Source organism: Symsagittifera roscoffensis, chromosome 4, assembly GCF_963678635.1.
Source record: "Symsagittifera roscoffensis chromosome 4, txSymRosc1.1, whole genome shotgun sequence".
Classification (NCBI taxonomy): Eukaryota; Metazoa; Xenacoelomorpha; order Acoela; family Convolutidae; genus Symsagittifera; species Symsagittifera roscoffensis.
This window is the reverse complement of record NC_087065.1, coordinates 58,853,311-58,880,184: the sequence shown is the minus strand read 5'-3', so window position 1 is coordinate 58,880,184 and position 26,874 is coordinate 58,853,311. Positions and strand designations below refer to the sequence as shown.

The 26,874-nt window shown below is 33.1% G+C and overlaps 1 protein-coding gene across 2 annotated transcripts in view; it reads right to left on the bottom strand.

The window, feature by feature from the left end:
- Positions 1 to 524: 524 nt before the first annotated feature.
- The window catches only part of LOC134843862 (uncharacterized), a 146,584-nt gene continuing 120,234 nt past the window's right edge, over positions 525 to 26,874 (bottom strand). Inside the window, exons 7-10 of one of the 2 annotated variants that reach the window (XM_063860173.1) lie at positions 25,251 to 25,487; positions 3,115 to 3,155; positions 2,518 to 2,766; positions 525 to 722 (exon numbers count right to left, since the gene is read on the bottom strand). In XM_063860173.1, the coding sequence (XP_063716243.1) occupies positions 558 to 722; positions 2,518 to 2,766; positions 3,115 to 3,155; positions 25,251 to 25,487 (692 nt within the window). In that variant the 3' untranslated portion in view covers positions 525 to 557. The remainder of the gene's footprint in view (positions 723 to 2,517; positions 2,767 to 3,114; positions 3,156 to 25,250; positions 25,488 to 26,874) is intronic. The other variant, XM_063860174.1, reaches the window with a different exon arrangement.

Here is a 26,874-nt window from a genome sequence, read left to right as displayed (position 1 = left end):
CAAAAGCAGAAAATTATTCTGCAGTAAATGGTGTGAAATAATGAAAATTGGTTAATTATCTAAGATTTAGTTAGAATTCACATATAATAGTAGCAGGGGCGGATCTAGGATTTTCTCGAGGGGGGGGGCGGATTTTCAAAAAATTTTCGAAAATTTTGACGACCTTTTTTTTGGGTCGATCAGATTGATTTTCCAAGCTCTCACAAAGCAGTAAAAAGACCCTGTTTTGGCCATATTTTCTGCGCCGCAGGCAATTTTTTGAAAAAAAAAACAGGTCAAAAAAAGCCGTAGCCGTTTTTGGGCACTTTTTGAAAAATTTTGACAAAAAAACGCGTTTTTTTTTTTGGCGCGCGCTCCCCCTCAAAATTAGTAAATATTGGCGCCAAAGGCGCCTTTAGAAAAATTTTAGGGTCGGTCGGCCAAAAATAGATTTCTTAAAAAGTACCAAAGGGGGGACCCTTTGCATTGGCAGGGGTTCGAATCCCTGAGAGGGAAGGGCGTCCGCCCCCCGCCCTCCCCCTAAATCCGCCCCTGAATAGTTAGTAGCATTAATAACTTCAATCAAAGGATGATTGGTTCGGATCCCATTCGTTCCCCTCTTCTGATTGGTCATCCGACTGCACATTGTAGAGACAGTTCGACTCCGCCTCGGACGCCTCTCCCCCTCCTCGACTACTGTCGTCCGAACTGAACATGTCATTGTCACTGTTAATGTCCCGCTTCTGAATAACCACAATAATTTTCCTTATCGATTAAAAGAATTGTGCTAGGCTCTTTTTTACTCTCCCTATACTTCATTTTACAAATTCTATTCCGTGGTATTACGTTTTACGTGGATTTTGGCTTTATTTGCGAGGTTGCAAAGTTTCATTAAATTATGGCCACGCTAAAATAGCCTTTTAAGTGCAACTCACATGTTAGGAGTGGAAAAAACGGAGATTTTTAATTTAGACACTTAAATTTTGATCAAGAACTTTTTAAACCGACAAAAAATTTAAATGTGCAAATACAATTATCAAAGATGTTCAAAAAAGCTGAAACGCCTGGGTTGACCAAAATTAAGTCGCTATCTTAAAACTTTTTGCATAACAATCTAATAATTTCTATCTTAACTCGTCTTCAATATTAATACAAGAAAAGGATTTATTATTGAAGGAACGTTTTAGGATAGAAACTTTATTTTTTCCCTGCAGCAAGTTTCGTTCAATATTTTTTAAAATAGTTTTCTTTTAAGTCGAAAAAAAAGTCAGCTGTCGTAGAGTACAATACCGAAAATTTCAACTCAAAACTAAATCATTCGCCATCTGAGCTAACCGAGTGAGGGGGATATTCCACGCTAACTAGTTTTAGTTAGTTAATAGTTGCCAACTGCATGAAATATAAAAATCATTGTTCCGACTTTTGAAGAAAGTGACAGAAAATTTGTGCTCAGGATATTTTTTCTCCAGACCAATTTTGACATTTTAATTAGCCACTTATAACTAATTTTTTTCTAATAATCTGAAGTCCAGTGATATCTTGAGCTCGAATCAAAGTTTTTATCTTTGATCACTTTTTGAAAAGGTATGGGGTTCAAAAATTGCCATTTTAGCTAATACAGATTAGGAATTGACGCACGAGATAGTTCGTGCTTTTAACGAGTAAATGGCTATTTAATCCGCTCATAAATCATTCTAAAACTAATTGAGGCAAAAGAATTGGTGTTATTAAAATGGAACCAGTTCTAAACTAGCATTTATAGACCAATGATATTTATGATGGAATATCACTATAAAATATTTCTAACTAACCAATCATATTCCATCTCTAACATTTACACTTATTTGTACGTGCTGAAACTACTTGTAATTTCAGCACCAGAACAATTTGAATAAAACTTGGAATACAGTTGTACTCCTTCTGGCAACTAAATCGCATAAACCAGTATACACTAGATCTATTGAGACTAGGAGATATAAGAGTAAGATTAAGATCGGTATTAGACTAAGAAGTTGCACGAATCTATCCGGCCGAAAACAAGATAGCGTTACGAGCAGACGGTGTACCTTATCTGAAATTAATCTATGAGTACAGTCAATAGCACATAACTCAAAAACAATCCTAGACGCTAAGAACCTTACTTTGTTCTTGGGATACCGTGTAGTGGAAGTTTTTTTTGTTTTTTTTTGGAAACTTTATCAATTGTGTATAATTTAGAATCGCGCATAACTCCACAAAAAAGATATATCAAATTCTGCTGACCTGCCAAAATATAACCCTGGAAAGAAAATTATATCTGTTGTTATTTTGAGGATGTTTTTTTTTTGCAATTCAATAAAACGCATTCGAAGTAACAACAAATAGAAAAGTGATTGGATATAAGTTTTGGGATTTTCACATTAGTGATTTGGTCAGCTGTAACATAACTTGAAGGTAGGTTTTGACTTTTGAAGAATGGAACCTCCATTTGAAAAATATTGAAGCCAACTGTCTTTACCTCTATACTTTTTTAAATGCCACTGACAAATAAATACTAACACGGCGCTGCGAAGACGACTTCATCAATGCACTCTGACTTTTGTTTCGAGAACTGTTTCGATTCTTCGGCGTGTCGTACAGAGTCCTTCCACTCCCAGATTTAAACATAGATGCAGTTCTGCAAAGGAGAAAGTTGATCAAAGTGCCCCACTTGGCCGCTAAGTCTCTTGCGAGCTCCTTGCGCATCTGTTCGTGCAACAAAACGAAGATAACGAAGTTACAGAATCCAGGGGCGTTGTTGCCGACACCCTGAAACACCCAATAGCCTGTTATTTTAGTTAAAGGAGAATTAAACTGTGCCAGGTGAAAACGAACATGATAATGAAAGAATGAAAATAAAAAACCTTAAGTTAAAGACATTTTGAAATCCCGCAATTTTCATTTATTATGTTGGTTTTTACAAAAACTTAGACATGATTGATGAGAAGCAAAGAGCAAGGACCGTAAAACTTTTTGAAAGCTTTTTTTTGTGTTGTTTCCAATGTTCTATTGATTGTCTGACTCAGAAAATTATTCCTTTTCGAACTTTAGACCACCCAGTTTGTTTTTGCAAGTATAACTCTGGTGCATAAAAAGTAGTTTCAAGAGTTTACTTACATGAATAAACGACATCGTCGTTGATGCTCCTGGGGATAGAGCTAAATTTAGAAAAAGTCTAATAAGAGAATGGATTTAAGTGCTATGAAAACACAAATGGATTTTGATGGTTTTTGTTCGACCCCTTCTCATGATTTCTGTGGTACCCGATTTTGCGTGTAAAAAGTGGAACCTGATCTAAACTATATTTTATGATTGGATAAATTAGATATTTTACCACTGTAAAGTATTTAATATTAACCAATCATGATCCATCTAACTAACAACCCACTTATTTGTAAGTGCTGAAATTACTTGTAATTTCAGGTAATTTCAGCACCAGAGAGATTTGAATTTAACTTAGAAATTAGTTGCCTCTCCAAGAGAACTTCAGCAGCCGCAACAAACCAGTATACCCTAGATCTATTGAGCCTAGCAGAGACTAGTTAAACACCCTGAGACTAGAAAGTATAAGAGTAAGATTAGGATCGGTATTAGACTAAGAAGTTGCACGAATCTATCCGGCCGAAAATAAGATAGCGTGACGAGCAGACGGTGTACCCTATCCGAAATTACTCTATGAGTTAACCACATCGGTCTTAACTCATCTGGTGCGACCATAAGTCTCGAATAAGACCTTAATAGCTTAGATTTAACCAAAAATAGATTAGAATTTAGACAAAACATTTTAAAAAAATGTTATACGACGATAATTTAATCTAAATGTCTCTACGACTCAATAGATCAGAGCCGATATTCCGAAAAATAACAGAACTACCCGGAATCGTAAGAAGACCTCGAACAAGAGACGACATACGCCAAAGTAGAAACTTACCATATACTTATATAATAGTACGGCAAAAGCCAACACAAACTTTTATATTTAGAATCTTATTACCAATGAATTTAGATTTTCGTTTGCAAACATAACAATCTTGAAGTCAATCTTCATAATCATTTCAGGCGCTAAACCAAAATTATTAATATACAATAACGATTGATAAAAAGATCTCAGATCGTTTTCTTAAATTCTGCAGTCTTATATAAAACATGTTTGAAAAATATTTATTGAAAATCAAAATAAAAATTAGTAGCATGACAATAAATTGTTAGTAATCATAAAATCATCTGTTGTCCCAGCTTCATCACCTAAGCATAACAGCAATCATAAGCTCACTAATATCATTAAAAAACTAAATCTTTTTCTTAAATAAATTTAAACCATTTTAAACTTAAATTCACTTAATTTTAAAAATCAGATCATCAAGGCTTATCCTTGGATCTTAATTAATTTTCTATTTCACTAAATTTAAAACCTGATCATCAAGGCCTATCCTTGGATCAAAAAGAACAATTTTGTTCTCCCCCACCCACTTAGCAAGTGTCTAACGACCTCAAACGTCGATTCACTATCCAACCCTTCCAAAAAACCCAAGACTAGTAGAAATTTTTCAACAAAACTAACCATTCAAATTAGGATAAACAGTGAAGAACTTCGGTTATTCATCCTTCACTTGAACCCTCCTCTTACTAGACCCAGGATAAATCTTAGACTTAGTAAGTTTAAAATAGTATCTAACGAACTACTCGCGTTCTAATTATACCTGAACCTTGTGGATCGATTTACTATTCTCCAACCCTTGAACACAATCACTACCCCTAAGTAAGATTAAGTAAGTTAACACCTTAGCTTATACTAGCCACGAGAAAGTAAAAAATCATTCTTCGGAATCGATATACTTTTCTCTCCAACCCTGAACAAATAGACCCAGGTTAAGCTAACCAAAAAAATCGTAAGGACTAACAGTTTAAGAAAGTAGACACCATCTAACAACTTTTTGCATCCTTCACCCTAAACCTTATGTCATTCAAAAATCTAGGAAATAAACAAACAATCGTTTTACACAACTGTGAAATAGATAACAAAAAATACGATCTTGTAATCACACCTCATACACAAACAGTTGGATATATCAGAACAAAACGACTAACAATAAAAAGAAAAATATTAAACAAACAAAGACAAATCACACGAAAAAGATTTTCAAAAAATACAAACGCATTTTCAGAATCAGAAGCCAGCAATTTAGATGAACTCTATAAATTAAAAGAATCAATTGATAAAAATTGTCCCATTCACAATCAATTATATTTTTCCGACTCAGAAACAACTTCAAATTCATCAAAAAGAGGAAAAAGAAGAATAAAAGAGCAATATAAACACAAACCAGTACACTTGTATAATTGGAATCAACCAATTAGACACATCGATAGTTATATATTAACAGTCATTAAACGAAAAAATGAGCCACAGCCACACTCAAAGTGACGATAGTCCAGATGACGAAGAGGTTTACCCCTTCCTCATAGATGCACCCGATAATAGAGGGCAGCATGACTTTTGCAAGAAATTACTCCTAAATTTGTTTGAACCCGGAATCAGCCCATGCAAAGTAGAAATGTAAAAATCAAAAGACAAATTATTGAACATTATCTGAAAGATATATGTAATTTAACACAACAATACGGAATCTACACCATAGAATTCAGCACACCAAACCCGAATCACCGCAAATATGTAATTCAAACAGACGATCTTGAATTAGAATTTTCAAAAGTATTCTTAGAATATATTAAAAGCATACAATATCATAACTCACAAAGAGCAAACTCCATATTTACTAACGAAGTTTTTGCAATAATAGATAGCTATATTTCAATATTAGAAAAAACAGAATTTCAAAGTATCTCACCAACTGAAACATCTAAACATACAAAAGTACGACAAGAAATCACATTATTTTCATTTTTTCTACATATAATCAAAGAAAACTTCACTAAAGACTAAGTTTCACAACACACAAAACATGACTTACAAAAAATTTTGGCATGGTTTATAATAAATTATTTCACACATAATATAGACTTAATTTCACAAACAAGAAAAAATTCTTCAAAATCCAAACGATGATACTGCCATCACAGAACAGTCAGACTACGTTTGGGACCCTGAATGGTCTCATCATGCATTTATAAATATCCTACAATCAATCTCAAGCCAAGCAATAAGTACAATATCTTATCAAACTGACCATTGATGCCACTGACCATTGATGCAACACCATTAAACTACAATACATTTTTACCTGATACGCGAAATAACAGTTTAAATTCGACCGTCATACACAATGAAAACCTTAATGGAACTAGGAATCTTACACAACAAGATATCCAAACACCATCACACTTCATAAATGAAGAAATCGTCCAAACAACAACAACTACACAACAAAGTATTTCACCGATACGTCCAAATTTAACAACACCAAAAAATACAAACACTTCACTGGCACAAGTAACTTTACAATCAACCGTTAAACCTTCGGTTGCTCCAAAATATTCACATATGGATTATCAAACATATAGACCTATGACAGTACCGTCAAAAACACGAAGAACGTTCACAAGAAACATTTTTGCAGAACACAACTATAATTACGCACATTTGTCAAAAACAAACTATCCCCCACGAAAAACTAATAATAATCATGTAAGTTCTCAATATTGGGATAACCCAATGACAACAACCAACTCAGTAAATTTTCGAACTAATTCACATCCTCCACAGGATCGTAGTGAAAATTAACCATTTTTTCAACAAAATAAAAATAAAAAGAAGCACCTCATCTTACGGATTACTTATCATCTGATGATGATTATTTACAACCAGATACTTTTGCCGTATACTCAAGAATATCGCGGACAAGGAGCGCAAAAACCTTATACATATAATAGAATTTTTTCTCCAAATCCAACAGATACACGAAATCAACAAACAATACAAATGCAAAACCCAACTAATACACAATCTTTTCAACCAATTCAACCACAAAAACCAATGATTACACACTCGTATCAACCAACTCAAATGCAAAATGAAATACCACTCCCATATTACCTTCAACAACACGAAATAACAAAAAATCAACTTTCAATTTTTTCACAAATGCCAAATGCCGCAGAATCACTACAAATGACAATGAATCCATACCTTATGGGTGGATCATCAATAACATCAAATAAACCACTAATGGTATTCACAGGAACAGACCCTGATTATTCTGTAGAAGATTATTTAAATGCAGTAACAGCAAATTTAATTTTAAATATAGGACCTGAACCAATTAATACACCACTACATCAAAATTGGATACATCGACGCACACTGTTGATACAAACAACCTTAGATGGCGCAGCCCAAAAATGGTTTTCAGTATTACCTATAGAAATAAAATCAGATTGGAAAAGATTTACACAAGAATTTTCAAAAATGTTTGACTCCGAAAGAAATAAACAACACCAAAGACTTTTATGTAATGAAATTTCACCAAATGAAACCATCAAACAATTAGCAGTACGTATCGAAACACTAGTTCGAAAAGCATATTCATTAAATACACATGACTATAAAAACACAAAAATGACAGAAATTTTAATGATGACCCCTAACACCTCAATTAAGGAAAATAGCAATAAAAAAGAGAGCATCTCATCCTTCCTCAATTCGAGAACCCGATTTAGATTTTCGAAAACTAGTAGACAAACTAGAGCAAGCGGAAATCACAATGAAACTTGAAGAAACAAAAAATCTAAAACTACAGTATGTTAATCGAATCGAAACAAACACTACAAATATCAATAACATACAGGAATCAGATACAGACCTAGTTGAAAAAATCACAGAAATACTAAATATTTATGAAAAACACCCAAATTTTAAAGGCAAACCATCTTTGAAAAAATGGTGTAATTATTGCCGACGATACGGACATAGTATTTCTGAATGTAGACAAAAACAACAAGATAACCAGAACAAACCTCAAAAGTATAAAGAACCAAAAAAATCATTCTATCAATATATGAAGAAAGATCAAAATCTACCAAACAAAAATGTATACAGCAACAACAGTTCAGGAAAACCACTTCCGAACAATACTAATTACACAAGGAATCAATCACCATATAACTCAAGTTATAGAGGAAGATCACCAGAACGAAAAAATACACAGAATTCTTCACAAAATCATTATAATCGACCAAATAGTCGAAATAACTACTCGAGATCAAATTCAAATACAACACATTTTGTTTCTAGATCCAATTCCCAATCAAACACAAGAAATAAAAATTATTCCAATAATCAATCACGAAACTCATCATATAACAGAAATAGAAACTATTCAAATAATCGAAATAGAAGTTACTCGAACAATCGAAATCAAAATTACCCAAACAATCCATCAAGAAATAACTCATATAACAGATCAAACTATCACAGATCAAACGACAATTATCAAAACAGATCACGAAATAATTCACAAAATCGAAATTCAAGTTATAATAATCGATATAGAAATTATTCTCAATCACCACATAGAAATGATAACCATTATAATAATTCTAAACATCGCTACAGAAGTAGTACACCCAAACATCAAAGACATATTAATCAAGTACAATCAAATGAAGAAACAACATCAGACCCCCCAGGTTTTGATGACACAGGAAATAACGAACTACAACTAAATCAAATAAACTGTGGATCATCAGACACAGAAAGTGATACAGAAAACACTATCTCCATAAATATGATAGCAGTCGAAAACGACTACGAACCTATTATATATGAACAACTTTTTACATCACATTTATATGAAAATCAATTGGAACTTCTTCACAATTATTATATTGAACCCATCAATACTACACAAACTGCACAAGAAGTAAACAAAATCAACACCGAAAATAAACCCAATGAAAATGACAAAACAAAATGCTTAAATACAAATCACATCTACCAAAATGTACAAAAAGAACAACCCAAAGAAAAAATTTGGACAATACCATTTCTTTTAGAAAGTCCAAGAAACAAAGAATTTCAACCACCAGATCTTGAAATTGATTTTTTAATTGATTCAGGAGCAGAATCAAACATTATTAACATTCCCACATGGAATGAAATCAAAACTTTACACCCAAAATTAACGCCTCTTGCGACCTCTAGTAAACTAGCAACAGCACAAGGATCAACATTAGTAAATTATGGAAAAGTTCAATTATTCCTTCTCCCCACAAGAACAATGGAGCAAAATAAAATTCTAAACAAGCCATTTAAAGAAATATTTCATATCACAGATATTAAACACAATATCATTGTAATACCATTTATATCAAAATATATACCAACAATCAACATCTTGAATAGTAAAATACTAATCAAAGATAAGTATACAAAAACAAAAAACACAGCTCTAACATTTTTTCAAAGCTTAAATAAACAACCACCATTCTTTTCAAAATTTTATCCAATTTATAACCAACAACGGAAACACCTGAAAACACTATCAGGAAATATATATAACTTTTCAATAAAACAAGTTCACCAATATGATAAAAATCAAAATAAACAACAACTCTTTATGTCAGACTTTGAATTCAAACCTATCCATAAGTTTTTCAAAATCACGATTTCATCTATAAAATAATTGAAAAATACGAATTCAGATATCATTTCGTTACATGTATATAACAATACACCGTATCAAGTAACATTACCCTTAGGACTTTTAGGATATTGCGAAACAAACGCTACAATATCACCCATACATGAAAAAGCATACCGTGTAAATAATATACTCCAATTATTAGATATTTGTCAATCCACAATTCTTAACGAAGAACTATCCATAAATATTATAATAAGTAATGAAAAAAGAAATACAGATTACTTCACAAAAACCCCATATTTCAAACCTACATTCAACATAACCAACTATACAGAATATCAACAGAAGTTTTTAACAATGTTTAATTTCCAACATTCACAAATAACACAAGACGAATTTGATAAGTTAGCTAAACAGCTAATAAAATATTCATCAGTCTATGCAACATCAAAATGCAACATCAGTCTATGCCGCAGATATGAATAGTGCATACAATCAAATGCCACTAGATGAACAATCACGACGTTTAACACAATTTGTTATTGGAAATCAACAATATGAATTCAACCGCCTATTCTATGGAATATCCATAGGACCAGCAGCATTTTCAGCTTTTATGAGCAAAATTTTTAGACCACTAATACTTAAGAAAAACGCAATCACCTATTTAGACGATGTTTTTAGGCAATCACAGACAAAAGAAGAAATGTTTTCAGTTTTAGAACACTATCATAAAATACTTCAGAATGAAAATCTGAAGGCCGCCCCCGATAAATCACTCTTCTTTTTAACACGAGTTAAATTTTTAGGACATAATATAGAAAGAAAAAAAATCACTCCATTAAAATCACGCATTGATGCTATTCAAAAACTTCAACCACCAACAAACAAAAAGAAAATCCAAGAATTCCTTGGAATGTTAAATTTCTTAAGCAAATATGTTTATAAAATGCAATTATATTTAAGACCATTCTATAATATCCTCAGACAACAAAATAATTTTGAATGGAATACTGAACATCAAACACGATTTGAAGAAATTAAAAAACTTCTAACTGAACAAATTTCAAATACAATTCCAGATCCAAATCAACCATTCTATGCAATGTGCGATGCTTCAAATTTTGGCATCGGCGCAGCATTATTACAATCACACAATGGTACAAATAAAATGAACCTTATATCAGCAAATTCTCGATTATTCACTCAAGCAGAGCTACGACTCTTAACTTTAATGAGAGAATGTACAGCTATAATTTATACACTTACAGAATATGAATTTCTGATACTTGGATCAAAACATCCAACAGTTCTATTCACAGATGATAAACCAATCATTTTTCTCTTTACACAGAAGTCAAATCCAAATCACCGAGTTTTTAGATTTCAATTAATTCTAATGAAATTTCCAAATTTACATATAGTCTGGACAGCAGGAAAGAATCTTGCATTACCAGATACATTAAGTCGAAATACATCACCTGAATTACTTACACGAAAAACTACAGTTGAAATACCCAAAAATATAAAACTTTACCTTGCAGAAAACGAATCATCACCCCGACTAGAATGCAAATATGCAGTAAAAACTGACATTGAACAATCACAAGTAAATAACCTACAACATTTCCCACTTTACTTAGATTGTCAAAATAACCACTACGAAGTTGACCTACTTGGAACATCAACTTTCAAACCAATTCCATATTCACAATGGATAAGAACAACACCCAACAAAAACGAGTAAAACAACTCTCGCATAAAAAAGACCTTTTTCCGTTAATTGAAAAAGAAAATTTAACTGATAAAATAAATTTGTCAGGCCCACAAACAAATGATTCAAAATACACGATAAATCAAGTTTTTGACCTACATGACCCACTTGATACAATTCCTTTATCTAAATTAGAAATTGAAAACATTTTTATCCCCCCAACAGATAAAATTACAATTAATACCTTGAAACAATATCAAAATCTTGACCCAGTAATTAGACAACTAAAATCAGGGCACAAATACAAAACTAAACCCGTAAAGGCAGATACCACAATTTTAGGAAATAAAACACTCCTCCGATATTTTCGAAAATTTAATAATACAACAATTAATGGAAACACAGACCTTCTAGAATATCAATTAAATGAATCTACAGTTCCCTGTCTCCCTTTAAGTATGATTCTCATAGCTTTTAACATTTCACATACACAAAACAATAAAGGACACTCTGGATCAGAGAAAACATATTCAAATTTTATACAAAATTTTTATTTTCCGAATGCACCAATTTGGATAAAAGTACTATGCAATGATTGTATAGTATGTCAGCTAAATAAACCTTATCCAAATCAAAAACAAATAGCACAAAAACAAGATTTTAAAGGACAAAGTTTATATTTTAACCATCGTATCTCATTCGATACAAAAGGACCAATTTCACCATCATCTGAAGGAAACTCCTACATTATGGTAATTGTTGACGCATTTACACATTATGTAGCACTTAACCCAGTACCACATTGTAACGCTTATTACGCTTACACAACACTTTATGAACACTGGATAGCCAAGTTCGGATTACCCGAAATATTAGTTACAGACAACGGTACAGAATTCATAAATAATGAAATCATCACACTATGTCATTCATTTATATAACATTAAGCACAAACCGCGTACATCTCATGCACCTTGGACAAACGGTTTAGTCGAAGGTACGAACCGTTCACTACAAGAATATCTTAGATGTATCATAAATGGAAACGATACAAGATACACCGAATGGTCAGCAGATGTAAAATTATTTCCCTTAGCATATAATTCACAAATCACAACAACTCTAGGAATGTCACCATATGAAATGATTTTTAATCAAAAGCCACGTAAACCAAAAGCAAACTCTCATAAAAATGCACAAAGTTATTGCCAACCAAATAAAGACTCAATTTGTTATAACCTACATTTACACACACATGATGAAGATCATTTTCATCACCCACAAATCCTTAAGTTAGACTCCGATACACACACCGAATGGATTTTAAATAGAGATAAAAAACACAATGAAATTTACCAAAAAGTAACAAAAAAGTTGTTACAAAGGCAAAACATTAACGAACAAATAAATTCACGCTTTACACCAGCCTCCGATTTAAAAAATGGAACATTTGTCTTGATACCTAATTTTAATACTCAAAAAAGAATTTCTAGAAAATTACAACCCCTTCGTAAAGGACAATACCAGTAACCTATAAAATCACCGATTCAGACCAAAAAGAAATTGTTCAACATCGAAACAATCTATTACCTTATTACCCTAAAGAATACGCACTACGTGAACTAATTCATTTATATTCTTTCACAGGTTTAAAAGTTATTCAAAATCACCAACATACGGAAAATGAAATAAAAGAACAAAATGACATTCACCTTGAAAAACAAAATAAAAAATCAACTACACCCAAAAACAATACAAAAAAGCTAGATCAAAACATACCTCAAAAAGAAAGAAAAAATAGAAGAATGACAGAAAAAATTATACCCCAAGAACAATTCGAGAAATCAGAACATAGAAAGTCATCACGCCTTAGAAATCAACCACGCAAAAACTACAAAACATTCATTCCACAATCTAAAATATTAAAGAAAGTTGAATTTCAAAAACAGTTTTAATCTTAAAATTAATAATCTTTGCACCTCTGAAACATTTTAAACTTTCATTTTTCAAAATAACATGCTGACAAACACGCAGCGATTCTAGTTTAAAATTAGCCAATAGGATTCATTCAATCCGTCACCTTCTATAACTCTAACACAAACCAATTAGACGAAAGATATTAAACTCCAGGAATATCTATAACTATAATTTTACAACCTCTAGGTCAAAACTAAGCAAACCACTCAAACTTGACAACTAAAATAAATACCACCATAATATCATAACCCTCCCTTATCTAATAACGCAAAGATCAACAATTTTTTCCCAACTCAGACCTCAAAAACCCCCCAAACAAAAATGTTAAATTAGTCTAAAGTAAAAGAACGACCATATTAAATTAGCCTAAAGTACAAAAATCTCAAAAAAGCCCCAGATCACTTGACAAATAAAAATAAAGTAAAAGAAGACCCCCGAACACCATAAAATTCGCCCCCAACAATTTTTCACAAAACTCAACCCACTTGTCAAAAAATATATAAATAATTCGACCACACTTGAAAATTGCCACAAACAATAAAAAAAATTCGATCAAGAAGCCATTTCTTAAATGCTGCTCTTCTCTCGATCAGTCAACATAATTTTCAACATTTTCATAAGCTTTTTAACAATATTTAAACTTTTATTCATATTTCTTTTTAATACCTTTGAAGCTTTTGTAATAATCTTAATCATTTTTTGCAATATTTTTTTAATTTTCTATTCCATATTTGAACTATACCTCCAACTTTCAAAAACCATTGACCATATTCACAGGTACGAAAACCCAAAATTTATTCAAATGATACGAACCATTTTTAGTAGAACAGATATTTTTTTACTATTTGTAAATTTTAGAACCTTTTTATCATCCCTCATATTGACAATATGCAAATGTATAAAAAAGCAGTCATAACATTCGCCTTAGCAACAATCCTTTTAATTCTTTTTCTAGAAGAATACTACAATAAACATAAATTTTTTCACTAAGAAGAAATTAATTAAAAAACCCTCAAAAATTGCAAACCAACAATCACACAGTCAGTCTTCACCGACTACATCCCAAGAAAACCCGACACCACCTACAACTACCCAAAACCCCCAAAACATCTACACAAATTTCTTTCCAAGATAACCCATATACTTTTGAAGAACGACACGCTCGCTTATCTGAACCACTAGAACCAGTTCAGCGACAGGCACCTCTGAGTGAACCAACATATAACTTGTACCCAGCACTACCACAAGAATTAAGTAGAAAACGAAATATTAGTCAAAACCAAAATACAGTTGAAATAAATAGACAAACTATACATCCACGACGAAATAGAAATTTTCAAACCCCCCGAGTTCATTTTGATAACCCCAATCCCCATCACCAAGTACTCCGGAAAACCCAATTAGCATATTACCGGAAACCCCTACGCTTCTTTCACAACGTAGCACCTCAAGTCTACCCTCAGATTACTTAGGTTCAACACCAACATCTGAACAAATACGTGAAAATCCCTTTAACCCCCCAAACCAAACATCACGACTACCATATTGGACAACACAATCATTCACACAAGGTGAACCAAATTGAATAAATGATCCGATAGATATTTCTACAGATACAACAACATCATCATCACTATCAGAAACATTATCACTACCATCAACACCATCAATAAGCCAGATTTCACCGACACCTTTTCCTTTAAATTTTCCAAATAACCTCGACGCTAGATATCGAGAACAATCATCAACAAATATCCCTTTAAGATTAGACTGGAATACATTCACAGCACCCCCACCATTATTTGGACAACACCCAGAAAGTAACCGACTCCACAACTGGGCACTTAATAGATTACAATATAGACAAGATATCCACGAAGACATTCGTGACCATAACATCCAAATACTCCAACAAAATAGTCTACAATTAAAATTTGAAATCAAGGTTAAACTAAACAACATTGCTCAACATCCTTACCCATTAAACCCACCAAATATCACAGCTCAATCGCTACCACCACCATTTATAACAACTGAAGTAATAGATAAATACGACAGATATACCAAAAAGACAATTGGTTACATCACATTTTATAACCCGTACTCAGGATTATCATACACATGTATATTCTAAAAATATTGATTTTTATTCAACTCCTTTTTCTAATAATCTCCGATCAGAACATAAATCCTTCTCCCCGCACAGGACCCCAAGACTTATTAGTAACACATTACGATTGTGAAGAAAATGAACAAAAAACACTACACAAATATGCAATAAATCAAGTATCACAGTGCGAAACAGAACCACAAGCTATAGAAACTACAAATGTAATATCGACACTCTATTCAAAAGCCCGAGCAACAACAGTTATAGGATATAAATTTACAGCAACATTTTCCGAAAAGAAAGTACATTGTTCACAAGTCTCAAAAGGAAATAAAAACCGACTTGACCACGAATCATTCTACCAAAGTAATGTAGAACGACTTTTGCATCTCAATCCCGATGATTGTAAAAACGAGTTACTCAGACTAAATATCACAAGAAATAAAAACACCGACAGAAAATTAGTATATTTTCAAGTCTTTGCCGATTCTGTACATCAAGCAGAACTTGAAAGATATCAAGGACATATAAAACTAGATGAAAAATACCCATACAACGGCGCACACGGAAGATTAACTTATGACATACACGATAAGCACTGGATACCACACATTGGTTTAAATAATCTATCAAACTGCAAAGCAGACACAAAAAATAGAGGATATCAAGAAATAATGTTTTTCGATTGGAAAATACAACTCGAAAAAATACAACTCACACGAGAATTATCTGACAACACAATAATCTATCAAGGAATTAGATTACCTTGTAAAAACGATCAAGGTTATTGTGACCCTACAACACGAACACAAGCAACAATTGTTTGGTTTCCCGAAGATACATGTACAACATTTCAAGTAGCAAAAATACACGCTCGAATGATAAAATTTCACGAAAAATATTTTATACAATCAATTCCATATGAACAAGTAAATCCATCACGAAAACAAAGTACTAATTTTCGAAACATCCATAATATAGAAAATAAATTGACACGTTTTCAAATATATCAAGAAACAGAACTCGCATGCAAATACAGAAATCCACTTCACAAAACACAATATTCTGAAATATTAGTTGAATACGAAAAAGGTTTCGACATGACCACTGGAAAAATAAAAATTGACCCTTATGCCACAGGTCATCCTCTAAACGAAGGAACATCATATATACCAGTTAGTTTTCAAAAAAGTATTGGTCAACCTGGTGGACATCTAAAGCCACATGACACAAGAAGCACACGTTTACAAGAACTATCACTAATGAATAATTCTTATTTTGGTAATATCCACTATGATATTCACTTAGATATGAAATTAGACTACACAATTAGTCGAATTTTTCAGGAAATGTCACTCTCTGAATTAGAAACACTTCACCAACTATGCGAATTAGAACGGACACAAATCCTACAATCACTTGCACTAGCAGTATTAAAAATACCCTACGCAGGATATTTACTATCAGGAAATAGATCAATTTTTTTAGACTACGAAGGAAATATTTTATAGTTTTATACTTGTACCAAAAAAGTATCACCACTATATGTTTTTGAAGATAAAAGATGCTATAAAAGAATCCCTATCTTTTATAAAAATAAAGGACATTTTGTTGACACACTTTCAAGACGAACATATTTTTGGGATGCCGCAGTCCCATGTGGATCAGAAAATAGCCACAATGTAGTACAATTGAACCCTGATGAAGATAAATATTATCTTCTTACCCCATACCCCACATTAATGCAATCACTCAAAAAATTTTCACCCGAAAGCATTAGAGCTATTGCTCGAAATCCAAATATCGGTTTACAATCAATTGGAATATATTCAAAATCCGATATCCAACATCACATTAGAACACAACAATTCCAGGAATTATTAACACAAATGGACACTATACAAAGACAATAAATTGACCAAAACTTACGCAAACTTGCCGAAACCCCAGGATTTGCAGATATTTATACACAAGATTATAGCGGACATTAAAGACTATATATATCTAAACGGTGAAAAATACAGACCACAAGATATTTCACCTATAAATATTTTTAGCTTTGTTACACTAAAAAATGAAATTCTCGATTTTCTAGGATGGCCCTATTACATCTTAGAAAAATTAACTATTTTATACGCAATATTTAACTTTATAGGATTTCTTTTTTCACTTTTAAAAGGAATCTATAATACATGCGCTATACACACACAAGTAAATAGACAAGCAAGTGTAGCACGCATACTATTTGCAGGATTATTTGGAATTTTTTCATCATCAATAAACAAAATCCTTCTAGACGCACAAATAAAAGAATATAACACAAAAGTAGCGACAAGACAGAACACGTACGACGAAGAACATAATAATATAGAAGTAACGCCTACAGCACCACAGTTGCCACCCCTACCACATAACCATCCATTATCCTTAGTCCCACGAAATTTCCGAAATTTAGCAATAACACATAATCCAAATTTTAGGTCAAACATATCGCAAAGTCCCATACAACATATAATGGCACATCATTCACAAGATGAAAATACATATGAACAAATTATCGAACAACCCCATACCACCGCTTTTCAGTCTCAAAATAATAACTTTTTAAGCCCACGATGAGCCGACAACTTGGATCCCTACACCGCTCAAATTCCCATCCAACCAACCTCAACACTCCAATTACAATAATTCCACTTTTTGCTTTCCCGCCACCCATTTTTCCAACTAGTATTATAACATCAAGCATGAATTCAGACACTAATTCAGATATTTCAGTTTTATACTCCATTTCACAACTCAATAACCCTAATATAGAAACCCCTGATGAATTTGCAGACTCCGAACCATCTCCATCCAATAATTTTCAAACCAACTCCTCAGTTTTTTCAAAATCCCCTTTTCAACCAATCCCACCAAATAACCCACTCCCGTCCATTTCTACACCCTCTTATGCTTCACAAGTAACCCCAACCTACTCTTCATTTCATTCAGACAGATCATCCAATTCTCCAGATATTCCCCAAATCTCCCAAGAACTCGATAATTTTATCACCCTACAACAACAACTATTACACCCTAACACCCTCACTGTAAATCAAATTTCTTCCACAATAGAATCCTCAAACCCACCTACCCCTACACCCTCTTCAGCTTATACTGCATCATCAGCACAATCATCCACATCCACCGAATCATCAAATAACACTAACCGAGCTTATCGCACTTTTAAAAGAAAATTCCCGAACCATCCATTCCCGACTAAACCAGGAACAGCCTGCGAATATATTAATCATCCACACCACACCAACACGAAAGATTTTCTAGCAAACACCTTACCCTCATTCCCACAATATACATTAAACACACCTAACGACACACGTAGTTTTGTAGATGAACATGTTTTAATGCCTACACTTCATTGGACAACATATTATCATTTTACTAATCCCCTTTGCCTACCGTTATCTAATACTCATAACGATATAGAAAGGAATAAAGATATGCTATATCGACTCACCACACCACTAACACATGGACAATTTACTTATATAGGATATAAAAAATCACTAAAAAAATTCACTGCACCCCGAGCTAACGAATTTACACTAGAATATTACGACCATAATATCATCCGAACAAATCAAGATCAATTTTTAGATGATGACCGCTTCGCTAACCCACAACTAACACTAAAATTTTTCATCAAAACACCATATGTATTTACACTCAATATATTTGATCGAAAATTTGATCACATCATATCTGAAGCACTAACTGACATGCAAGCTTACGAAAGTTTTAAAGAAAAATTTCAATTATTTTCACTAACCTGCCACTTCCTTGCACCACATGAACGCGATTTGCACTGCTCACACGACATTATGTTACGCACTAAACAAACCCACACATATACATACTATCGCTTCATACAAAATCATTTTGATCTACACACTCCATCAAGACAACCACACCACCGTTTTCAGTTTCTTAACTCTAAATACACTTCGCCATTTTTTCTAAATTTCACATATTGCATCAAAGATACTAACCTCCACGGCATTCTCCGCAATTATGACCCAATAACACAAATGTATATAATTTGTCCCATCACGAAGACCTTTAATGCAGAAGAATCCAGACCCTTCCTTATCCCACATGAATTTATCCAACCTATAGAAATCCCTATATTAGAATTCATCCATAATACTAAACACAATCACAAAATTTATAATCTCATTCAAAACACACCTTATGAGTTTGCAGTTGGCACCGAAGAACTAAAAACTATTAAAGCACTTCAGTTGCTTTGGCCACTGCTTCAAACTAAAAACATCATTCGCATACTAGCAAAATTACTAACAAGTTCCGACATGATACACGACATCTTCCCCCACGGTTTTTTCCCCGACGACTAACAGGTAAGTATAATTTATACATATTCTTCGCTAATAAATTTAAATTAATACTAACCATTCTTTACTCATGTTTCATTTAGATTTTTAGTCTCCATCCCACGATCATCTGCAAAAAACAGAAAAGAAAAATAAAAAATAAAACTTGTTAAAATTCTTCTAAATTTTATTAATATTTTGCACTAGATAATATAATAAAATTCAGACCAATGTAGTAAATTAATTTATAAATTGTTTCCCCAAAAGCAGTAAATTTTATAAAAATGAAAATTTGTAACTTAACTTTTCCCCAAAACTAGCAGTAAAATTAAAATTCTATATAGGAAATTGATAAAATTAAAATGCAGTACTAACCTTTTGATATTTTCATTCACTCGCACAGGAATTCTATCCAAACTCGCACAGCTCGCCCACGAAGAATTGTTTAAATAATGAATTTCAGTTTCAAGTTTTCACACTCAACAACTCTAACACACGATAACAAGTTTCAAACTTTCCTTTAACCCGGTTGGAAAAGAATTATATACTAAACCAAACTAACCAACGCAGCTTACTAAACACCACAAATCATAAAATAACAGCATGACTAAGAAAAGAAAACCAACGGTACCCAAACCGGATTAACCCAGTTTAAAACTGGTTAATTTATTCTTTTGAAGACTATTATAAAGTCTAAGAAAGAAATAATAAAACACAAAAAAGTCGAAAGACAAACCCATAACAAAAACAATTTGATTTTTGAAAAAAGGACACAACCAACGGAACATAAGAAAGACCACCATAAACCCAACATAAAACGTTATCACATAACAGGACCTCTCACAGAAACCGCACGAAATCATACTCCCACTCCTGGCTAACCCACCAGAGAGGACGTCCTGAGCATGCTCTATAGCCGGCCTAACCCACCGCGCTACATCCACGCTTTGTGACCACACTTCTATTTTTAATAAGAGGTACTCAAGGGTGAGTAACTCTTCAAAATAACCGAACTAAAACAAAATGCTTTTGTGAAAACAACTAACCAAAATCATTATTAAAACACTGAACTAATAAAAATTTTATAAAATGTAAGTTATACTTTGCAGTATATAGATCAGCATACAACAACAAAGACGAACATCCAAAGACAAAATGACCCCACTACACTCGAAAAAGAATGGCCAACCACAACCAATATGCCGTCCACAATCACAACTCAAAGGATTTAGAGTACGACTTGACTTCGCAGAAAAGGAATTCATTGAATTAGACCAATGACCACCTCGATGTTCAAGTATACGTACAGATCCGAGTTACAAGGCATCCCCTCCACGCACAATCTCCACGCCATTCCCAGACGAGGTCGAACACAAAAGAAGTTCTCTACATAAAACAGAAAAACTCGTCATTGCAAACCATTCTGAAATCAGATTGATTTCATTGGGAAACACCGTCGTTGTCACAAGAAGACACAACGATCGATGTCCCTAACTCCAGCGTCCTGGAACTTCTCTAACAAGAGAAACCGGATAAGAGTACGATGTTCGCCAAAAACCAACGTCCATCATCCATCCTTTGAATTGCAGAAAGATAATTCTAAAAAACTCTGTAAAACCCGGATGGGTGGAACCTGATCTAAACTATATTTTATGATTGGATAAATTAGATATTTTACCACTGTAAAGTATTTAATATTAACCAATCATGATCCATCTAACTAACAACCCACTTATTTGTAAGTGCTGAAATTACTTATAATTTCAGCACCAGAGAGATTTGAATTTAACTTAGAAATTAGTTGTCTCTCCAAGAGAACTTCAGCAGCCGCAACAAACCAGTATACCCTAGATCTATTGAGCCTAGCAGAGACTAGTTAAACACCCTGAGACTAGAAAGTATAAGAGTAAGATTAGGATCGGTATTAGACTAAGAAGTTGCACGAATCTATCCGGCCGAAAATAAGATAGCGTGACGAGCAGACGGTGTACCCTATCCGAAATTACTCTATGAGTTAACCACATCGGTTTTAACTCAAAAGGTAGGAAGAAACTTTATAAAAACTAAAACACACCCGAAGACATAGTTAATCGCCACTTTGATTTATACAATTAGCAATAGTGCCAAGGCGTTCAATTTGAGCCCATCGCATCGAGTACTCTATACCCTGTCATGTTTAAAAACCAGCGTCTTTTTGATCAGCTCTCTGTTCAATTCTAGGTTCAGGTCGATAACAAATCTGACCGATTTCAATTAGAATTTGAGGACCTCATTCAAAACGGCCAATTGTTTTAAATGCGCACTAGTCCTTGAAACTCCTCTGTAATTCTCACAAACTGAATTTTCATAAAATTTCCGTGCAATAAAACTGTAAATAGCAAAATAACAGTTTTATAAACTTTTGTATGGTATTTATAATTGAAGATACAATTTTACCAAAATAATATTGAAGATAGTTTTTTTGGCTTGCATTATTTGATTTTCAGCATGCTTGCAAAATAAGAGAAATTATATTAAAAAGGCTACGCGAACTTGCGATATATTACGACTTCTAAGCAAGTTTTTTAAAAATTTTATTTCGGTCCATTTTAATTGTTGTTGCAAGTTTGATTTTTTTCGCCTAAAATTCAAAATACAACAAGACTGCTCGTATCAGGGAGAAGCCCTGATTGTTTTGATTGCCTTATAAGGTCTATGGAGCGGTATTAACAAGAAAATTAAAATGTAATAAAACAAAATTTTAAAAAAACATCAAAAAAATTTGATTTTTTTTTGTGAAAACATGCCCCCACACGTCATATTAAGTACAAAGTTATATATTTTGCTCCTATTAGCAAACCACTTATGGCATACAAGCTTCCTTCAACCAATTTGGAACGTTTTTTAAGACGAATTAAATCTCGCTTACGCGTTAATAGCGCGAAATCTATCGCGCGTTAATTGTCCCAAATTGGCTAAAATGGCAATCGGTAAATCCCCATAACTTCATCAAAAAGGTCACAGATTAAGATCCTAGATACTGATTAAAAATCGATTTACGGTAGCCGATTTAAATACGTAAATCGATTTAGAATGGATATAAACAGAGTCTTACAGTAAAACAAAATAGCAATATTGCCTAAGAAATCAATTTAAAATCAAAAAATGAACTTAATTTTATTATTGTTCCGACTTTCGATACGAAAGTAACGGATTATTTGTGCTCGGGTGGGTTTTTTCTTCAGACAAATTTCGACTTTTTACCTAGCCATTTTCGATGGGAGTTTTTTAATATCATTCAAAAGATATTGTTGTCCTGAGCTTAAGTGTGAAAAGATATTTCACCTGTGATCTTTTTTTGTAACGTTAATGGGGTTTAAAAATTGCCATTTCAGCCAATTTGGGACAATTAACGCGCGATATATTTTGCGCTATTAACGCATAAGCGGAGGTTTAATCCGTTTTAGAAATCGTTCCAAATTGGTTGAAAAAGCTTATTTGCCATAATTGATTCGTTACAAGGAGTACTGCTCCATAAACCTTAGAAGGCAGTCGGAACATTCAGAGCTTTGCCTTGATACGAGCAGTCGTGTTTATTTTGTTTCCAAGCTTGATCAAAATTTGTGCTCAATCAATAAAGAAAAATCTCTATCAGAGCAAGATACAGAGAGCAAGAGTCACTCGAGGAGATTTTTCTGTTCCAATTTTTGTAGCGAAAAGAAACGGAGTATTTGTACTCGGGGTAGGTTTTTTCTTCAGACAAATTTACATTTTATAACTAACCATTTTTGACGGATTTTTTTTGTCATTCAAAAAGCATTGTTGCGCTGAGCTCACATTTGAAACGACATTTCTCCTGTGATCATTTTTCGTAAAGTTATGGGGGTTTGAAGGTTGCCTATTTGGCCAATGTGGGACAGTTAACGCGCCATATAATTTGCGCTATTATCGCGTGAGCGGAGATTAATCCGTCTTGGAAATTGTTCCCAATTGGTTGAAGGAATTCATTTTTTGTATTTTTTACAATTAATTTTTCATGCTGTTACTGCTCGATAAATCATAAGAGGCAGTCGGAACATTCAGGGCTTCAACCTGATACGAGCAGTCGTGTTTTACTTTAAAAGATTTTGAGCTAAAGTGAATGCTTTGTGAAATTTGTAAATCTAAGTGCTTCCACGGTAATGAAAAGTAACTAACTGCAAGTTTTCTTAAAATTTTATGTTGAGTTTCTATATTCTAGGTGCCAAATGACAAATAATTAAAGTTCGCAATTCAGAGCAATTCCTTTTTATTGCAGAAAATTGTTATATTATTGATTATACTCATAGTTTTTTCAAGCCAAACATCATCACAAAAAAGGCTGAAAAGCAAACGTTTTGATTTTGTTTCCTATTTTCTCTATTGTTTGATTGATAATCAAGAAGTTGTAAAAATCAATTTTTTTCAGCTCTTTTTTTTACATCTGTAAACAAAATTGATTGCAATCCCTTTCTTGTCAGTACGGGCTACTTTTTGTCTTCAAGGAAACAATCAAAAACCAACAACAAATAGCTAGTAAAATCAACAAACAACCTGGACGGACTCAACCCTCTATCTATGGGTGGCTATTAAAGCTTCTAAACGCAGGAATGCCAGCGCCGTGAGCGATCGTGTTCCCAATGAAATAATCAGTGCACGACTGCAAAGAGTTGACCTCAAAAATCAATCGGTTCATAATCTCATCTAAGCTCAGATTGTTAATGTAAATACGCACGGGCTCAATCTTGATCAAGTTTATTGTAACTTATAAAACTAATTCATTTCAGTAATAAAATATTTACCTTTTAAAACAGAAAATCAGTCCCTCCAATTTGCGATCTTTGGACGGTTTATTGCAAGAGCATTGGTTTGTATTAAAGAGACAGATTTTTATGAAGTTTTTCTGATTTTTTTGAACTGATATTAATTTCTATCTAGTTTAATTAATTCTGCTTTCAGAAAATTCGGGGCATAAGCAAATCTCAAAGAGCTGAATAACTCATTTGCTGGTAGGTTCCTTGGTCAATCAGTGGCTAAAATTCGTAATATCCTAAACAGTCAAAATTTTGACCAAAAATATGCAATCCCGTTGTTTCTGAAATCTAATTGTTTTTTCTTTTACTGGTCAGAAGAAATTTAATTTCTGATAGTTTGTTCTTTCTTTGGTATTTTGAAGCAAACATTGCTGGGCAATGGTTGTTTCTAGTTCAATCAAATGCGCTAAGCTTGGTTCTTCACAGCTTACTGATAACTTGTCAGATTTTTGTTTGAACAATTTTGTCTAGACTTTATCATTATCAGTTTTTGTCAAATCAATTTAAGTTAAGAAAAGTTTTTTCTCATTCTTTTTCCCCGTTTTTTTATTGATTACTGCGACAAAAAAATTGACTACAGAGCTATCGTGGAGCTGAATAAAAATCTTCAAAAATTGAAGAGTGTTGTTTTTGATCACTTAGACCTACAAGTGGGTTCGTATAGCAGCACATATGATCTGATGGTTCCTATGATGTAACAGCAGAAAAAAACGAAAGGAGTCCACAGCAGTCGTTTGTACAAGGACTCCACAGCTTCCAGGGTCTGGATCACCTCTTGACTGGCGCCTCTTCGTCTACATTGGTACTCTTTGTACCACAGAACTAATCGCAGTGCGATGTAGGAGCCAATCATGATTACTTCAGTCAGAATCTCCCAAAGTTTTCCTGAAAAATATTGCGAAATTTGAATTAGCCATTTTTATTATTACTCAGATTTTTCTCAGCATTGCTGAGCCGATTTTTAGGATCGTTTTAAAAGCAAAAGAGCAAACAAAAAATAAATTGTTGAAAATATACAGAAAACATGAGGGAAGAAAACACTTTTTAAATTTTTTTTTCAAGCTATGTATAACTGATGATCCCTATGTATAACTAATGATCCTTATTTATATATATTGTTCCCTAGGTATAACCAATGATCCCTATGTATAAGTAATGATCCTTATGTATAACCAATGAAACCTATGTATAACCAATGATCCTTATGTATAACCAATTATCCCTATGTATAGCAAATGATCCTTGCGTATATTCAATGACCCCTCTGCATAACTAAAGATCCCTATGAAATATGAATGAGGTAAGACTCATGGTCCCTATGTCTAACTTATGATCTTCATGTATGACTAATGATCCCTATGTATAAATAATGATCGTGTGTACAAATATTAATCCCTAATGATCTTTTTGCATCAATTACAATCTTTGCTCATAACCATTGATCCCTATAAAAACTGACAATCACTACGTAAATCTTATGATCTCTTTGTATAACCAATGATCCCCATGTGCAACTAATGATCCATACGTACAACTAATGATCCCTGAGTATAACTTATGACCACAACTATAAATCCTATGTATAACTAAGGATCTCCACGTATAAACAATCATCTGTATGTTTAATTAATGATCCCTATGTACATCTAATGATCCCTAGTTGAAGCCATTGATCTCTTTGTGTACCTAATGGTCCCTATGCATAATCAATCACCCATATATTTAACCACTGATCCCAAAGTAAAACTAATGATCCAAAAAATTTCAAATTTATCCTCCATGAGTGTCAACTGATCCCAATGTAAAAACGTAGTGATAAACGTTAATGATCCTTGTAAATATTTAATGATATCTAAGTATATCTTTTGGACCCTTTTTCTATCTAATGATCATTATGTATAACAAAAATCTTAATCTGAAATTTTGTTCCAAACAATTTCCAAGTAATTTTTTTTCCCGAAGAGATTCTAATGTGAAACTTTTTACCAATTGATCTACCAGAAGTTGATATACCAGAAGTTTCGAGGGTAATAATCCTAAATATTATTTTGTGTACGATGAATACGAATGCAGTCCCTACGTAGAGTGAATTTTTCTTTTCCGCTACCGATTCTGGTATATAAATGTAGAGCATAGTATTTAAGTTTCAATGCTCCAAGATGTAGCTAGCTAGATAGATATATACCTAGATACAGTGATAGTTAGATGAAACGAGCGAGAGAGGGAGAGAAAGAAAGAGAAAAATAGAGATAGATAGAGAGAGAGAGAGAGA